Below are 6,018 nucleotides of genomic sequence, written 5' to 3' on the forward strand. Positions count from 1 at the left end.
TGAAGTTCATAAAATCTGGATTATTCTGTATAATCTGATTATAGAAGTCAAGTAGCTGTAATGGGAGTAGAATACATAAAAAAAAAAATAATACACCTGGCAATCAGATTGCAATTACTTTTCATACACTACCCTTACTTCAAATGAATGAATAAATGAATTCGAACTAAAGTTAAAGTATATCGGATGTCCCTGATATTTGAATAAATGTTGGCAATTTGACTGTTACCTAAAAACACTAGTGAGTTTTTCCTTTCACCCGATACTTCCAACATTTACTCACTACATTTTAAAAGAAAAATCTCCGATTTCTACTCATTACATTTCTTAACGGTCATAAACTTGTCAAGTCACAAGACCACTTCTTAGCACCAGTCAGCTTCGAGGAGTCTACTCAATTTCTCACGTCTAAACTTTAAGAGATCTGACAGTGAGAATGAGACACCATAATACTCATCACTATCACCAATCTGCTGCACACTTCGTATTGCTAAAGTAAGTTTGTACTGGGCCAGCTAACAATGCGTATTCAGATCAGATTGTGTGGTCAGAGTTAGCATGCTAGCTAACGTTTGAGACGTTAGAAATGAAACTGTTGTTAGCTAGCATTTGCTGAAGTTTTCCCACGTTCTTTGGCTCCCTGGTGGGAAAAAAAAGCACTGATTTAAAATCAATAACTAAGATTAGACGAAGCTAAAAGGCAGATATTAAACTAAAAGGCAGATACAACACTTTTCCAGAGGATTAATTGAGATAAAATAGCTGCATTTTCACTTAAATAAAACGAACGTTCCTCATATTAATTCCTACTGCAACTATTTGTTCTGTCCTGTAGAGCATGTAATAACAAGGATGAATCAGATTACTGAATCAGTGGGTTTGTAGGTTATTACTCATCTCCAATCCATCTGTGTACACACGCCATGCTGGTCCAGGCTTTAGTAATCTTATTAGCTTCATCTTTAGTCAGCTACTTGACCTTCATTACATAATGCATTGACTTATGTTTATTAGTCCAGCTGGCCTTTTATGTAGCAGTGAAAAGAAGAAAATATCCTTCTGGAATGGGATAAATGATATCAGGGGGGAAAAGTCGAAGGTTTTAGACTGGCCGAGTCATTCACCAGACCTTAACCCAGTTGAGCATGCATTTCAAGTCCTGAAGAGGAGACGGAAAGGAGAACCCCCCCCCCCCCGAAAACTAAAAGAAGCTGCGGTAAAAGCCTGGAAAATCATCACAAAACAAGAAGCCAACAATTTGGTGACGTCAATGAGTCGCAGGCTTGATGGAGTTATTGCAAGCAAGGGATATGTAACCAAATATTAAGTGTTATTTACTTTCATTCACTTCAAGAACTCAATCTGTTCCAATACTTTTGCTCATCTGAAAATGGGGTGGTCTGATACAAAAGTTTCTGTGTTTTATGTTGTTTAAATCATCTAGATGTGTTGAACAACACCGACAAAAGATCTCTAGAACCTTACGGTATCATGTGATTGTTGTTTAAAATAGTATCATGTCCATACAGTTTTCTTAATAGGCCATGTGATTTTTACTGATTAGTGAGGGGAACCTTAATATCAGCTGACTGTATCACGGGATAGATCAGTCAGGCCCTTAAACAGTCACGAGAGAATTACAACATTTTGAAATGATAATTAGTTGAAATAAAAAAAATGTGCTTCAAGTAAAGGAGTCAAAACCAAGACCACATTTTTGTGTGTCTGAAGCCTTTAAAGAGGAACACCAATAATCTGGAAAATGAAAGTTCAAAATCTCTGTCCTAGTAACATGTGAGACGTACTGGAAAACATTTCCCGACCAAGCGCACTTTCACACTTATTAATCCAGGGATTCCCAAACGACCCAAAATTTACCAACGGATTTCCTGTCGCTGAAAGCATTGGCATTTTGGTTTCTCCTCGTTATTTACCGCCATGCTTGTAAATTCATATTCATTCATGTTTCGAAATATTTTCATGTTCGTTTTCTTGCTTTCGGTTGTTCCACTGAGTCTCTAGAGTGTCTAGCCGAGGTAGTGCATATACACATTTAAATTAAATGTGGCTTCTTGGAATGTGACTCGCAGTAAGAGTCGAAAATAACGATAATGAGTCTTTATCGATCACGTATACGTACGCACAGTGAAATTCTTTTCTTCGTATACCCCAGCATGTCAGGAAGTTGGGGGTCAGAGCGCAGGGTCAGCTATGATACAGCGCCCCCTGGAGCAGAGAGGGTTAAGGGCCTTGCTCAAGGGCCCAACAGAGGCAGCCTGGCAGTGCTGGGGCTTGAACCCCCGACCTTCTTAAGCGCTAACCCACCACTGTCCCATAATAGTGGCACACAAAATCAATCTTCATAGTTATACTAATATTTCTAACATTAACTTGTAAAACAGAGAACAAATAAGAAAAGAGATTATGAGTTTCTCTCAAGTCATCATCACATTTTAAATCCTATGACCCACATGGAAACACTCGCATTCGTCCTTTTAGTCCAAAATACAAGGCGTGTTTCACAGTCGAATCTCATTCTCACTGCAATCGAACTGCGCTCTCTCTCTCTCTCTTGGAACTAGACCGAGAGCACCTCGCTCAGACATTCTGACTGCTGTTTTGGTCCACAACCGAGCGTCAATGCTGCGTTTCCGCTGGGAGAAAAACACACCAGGGCTTGACTCAAATAGACAAGAAACATATGCTTATGTAAGAACATCCTGAAGAACTATTACACATTGTCGGTACACAATAAAAACAAGTTTCTGTTCAGCTATTGAAGGTCGTACGAAATGTCAACAAGTACTTAAGAGAGCGTGAGCATAGGCAGCTCTGAGCTGTCACATTAACAGTTTATTAAAAGCATTTTAGACTAGGGGTGAAGGACAAGAATGTAAAGCATGTTGGATGGATGCATACATCCCTGTGGATTATCAGAACTAAGTAAACTCCCTTCAAGCACCCCCCCGTGTCCTCCCTATTCCCGCCACGTTCCAGCTCTCCCTCCCTCCCTTCCTCCCTTTCACTCTTTGGGCTTCTATCTCTTCTTTTACTTTCACTTCAGTCTCTTGATTCTTTCTAAACTGCATGTATTGTTTTTCTTTGTTGCTGTTCCGCCAACTGTCACCAAGTCAAACATTTCCTCCTTCCTTAAATATGTCTCATCCCAAGAGTAACGTCAACTGAAAATGTTCATTTTCTCAGAACAAAAAAACAACAACAACCCAATCACCACAAGAACACCCACACTGTGCTGAATTAACACGAATGACAGTGTTTATACAGAGGAGTCCATGTGGATACAAAAGACCAGCGTTAAAGCTGAAACACTGCTGTGGATTAAATTCACCACAAAAAAAACAAAAAACACCACAAGCTGTTAAATAATGTACGAGTAATAAGTGTACTTAAAACTGTACACTTTAAATGGCATATACATTTTAAGTTATTTGATTCGTCCTTTTGGGGAAATCCAGAGAAGGTCTAGGGTGAACTCTTCAGCAGAGTCTTCCTGGGGGAAACCCTGGAAAATTATCAAAATTCAGAAAACTACAAACGTTCCTGAATTTAAATATGTTTCTCAATCACAAGTAAAGTTCTAGCATTTAAGAGTCTGAAAAGAGAAAAGGAGAAACTTGCATATAGATTTCATTAACGACTAAAAGGTACATGTAGCACCATGGACATATTGACACTCGCTATCTAATTCAGCAATGTCAACTTAGCGATTTGGCAACTGGTTAGATTCCTTTTGCAATTTCGTTTCTTTTTTGTTTTTGAGGAGGAGTTTTTCAGATCACAGCTGTTGGATATATGAGTTGAGAGGCCAGGTCCTGTCAGATCATCACCAGTGTGTAAAGTCTGACTGAGTTGTGCTGGTGCCATTGTTTCTCAACGACCAATCACTGATCGCCATTATTCCCAACAACCAGTAACTCACTATTATTCCCAACAACTAATCACTGATCACCATTATTCCCAACAACTGATCACCATTATTCCCAACAACTGATCACCATTATTCCCAACAACTAATCACTGATTGCCATTATTCCCAACAACCAGTGGCTGCTCACTATTATTCCCAGCAACCAATCACTGATAACCATTATTCCCAACAACCAATCACTGATCACCATTATTCCCAACAACCAATCACTGATCACCATTATTCCCAACAACTAATCACTGATTGCCATTATTCCCAACAACCAGTAACTGCTCACTATTATTCCCAACAACCAATCACTGATCACCATTATTCCCAGCAACCAATCACTGATCACCATTATTCCCAACAACCAATCACTGATCACCATTATTCCCAACAACCAATCACTGATTGCCATTATTCCCAACAACCAGTAACTGCTCACTATTATTCCCAACAACCAATCCCTGATTGCCATTATTCCCAACAACCAGTAACTGCTCACTATTATTCCCAACAACCAATCACTGATGGCCATTGTTTGTTCACCCACACACTTTGTTCTTCATTTTAACAGGAGTTACTCCATCCGTAACCATTTCTGCTATGTCTAATTCCTGCCTACTCACTACTACTGCTTCCCTGTATTGTGTTGTATTCTGTGAATGTTCCTTTTTCATGGAACATGTTTTGATATGCAAATGACCATCACGATTGAAATAATATACAAATTATTCGATGACATCATCTGCTGTCTTCTAACATCTGCTTGAGCAAAATTTCTACTTCTACCTGCTACTTTCACTTGAAAAGCGTTGACAACACCAATCTAACTACACGCTGAACTGATTATGGTTGTGTCCGTTTTACTACAACACATAGCTGTCCCAAAAGACCAACCTGAAAGTGTGACACTGACTGTGTGAGGAAATCCCACCACTGTTTGATTTACTAGAATTCAGCCAGTGGGTTTTTTTTTTCCAGCCCAGAACATAATGAGGTTTAGCAGGTTAAATGAGCAGCAATAATATAAACACTCGCCCACACCTTTGTACATCAGCCATGTCAAAACATGCCACTCGATAACAAATGAACTGCCTGTGAGAAACCTGATTCAACTCAACTCTATAGAAGAAATCTAGCACCTTGTACTTCTACCCCTAATGTGTGCGATGTCTCAGCGACGAGATGTAAAATTTTCGAGCTAACCATTATAAACATGACCATGAGGTAAGGCATTTCACGCCTGCTTGAGAGTAGTAGCTGCAATTTATCGGTCTGGACTTTCCTGTCTGTCCTACGCTCAGAAATCCAGCAGAGTCTGAACATCACCTACGTGATAGAATGCTGGGCCTGTTTTTGTAGCGCATCTTCTTCAGCTTGCCCCGGAAGTCCTCGGGTAAATTAGCCATCTGCTCAAGCATCATCCTGTCGTGCCATGTGCACGAGTCCGTCTGCTCCGGGTATGGCATCTCCAGCTGGCACAGTGCCTGCTGCTCTTCAACCTTTCCTCCACAGAAACACTGACATCTGATTTACTTTACTTCTGCCATCTCAGTCCAGCTCTCCCTCTCCCATTCTTTCACTCTTGTAGTATAACTTTCCCTTGGGTTGAGTTGAGTCTTTTTATGTGTGTGTGTGTTGTTCCTCGTGAGAGAGTCTCTGTGAGTGTGTGTGTGTGTGTGTGTGTGTGTGTGTGTGTGTGTGTATGGGTGTGTGAAGAGATCCAGGCTGGCATATTTTAACACTCCCTACACTTGTCAGAGCAGTTCAGCCAGTTACAGAGCAGCAGCAGCTTATGGAAATGGGCAGGTGGAGAGAGAGAAAGAGAGAGAGAGAGACAGAGAGAGAGAGAGAGAGAGAGAGAGCTATTCACAGAGAGGAAGCGTGGTGGTCAGCCAGGGTGTGCAATTTGCAAAAACTCCCCTCCTTAAGGCAGCGATCACAAACAAGCCATTTCCTTAAAACAGTCATTCCCTGTACAAACGAAGCGCTCTGTGCTCATGCTTCAGTAGTCTGGAAGAGGAATTGTCAAATGATTCAAGCTGCACAACCCGTATTAACCTACACGATCACACTGTAATCTC

At 40.6% G+C, this 6,018-nt stretch overlaps 1 protein-coding gene across 1 annotated transcript in view; it reads right to left on the bottom strand.

Annotated features, from left to right (window-relative positions):
• The window catches only part of frya (furry homolog a (Drosophila)), a 92,148-nt gene extending 86,449 nt beyond the window's left edge, over window positions 1-5,699 (bottom strand). The window contains exon 1 of the mRNA XM_053647750.1: window positions 5,268-5,699. Coding sequence (XP_053503725.1) covers window positions 5,268-5,403 — 136 coding nt within the window. The 5' untranslated portion in view covers window positions 5,404-5,699. The remainder of the gene's footprint in view (window positions 1-5,267) is intronic.
• Window positions 5,700-6,018: the final 319 nt, after the last annotated feature.

The sequence above is a fragment of the Ictalurus furcatus genome, chromosome 17, assembly GCF_023375685.1.
Source record: "Ictalurus furcatus strain D&B chromosome 17, Billie_1.0, whole genome shotgun sequence".
Lineage (NCBI taxonomy): Eukaryota > Metazoa > Chordata > Actinopteri > Siluriformes > Ictaluridae > Ictalurus > Ictalurus furcatus.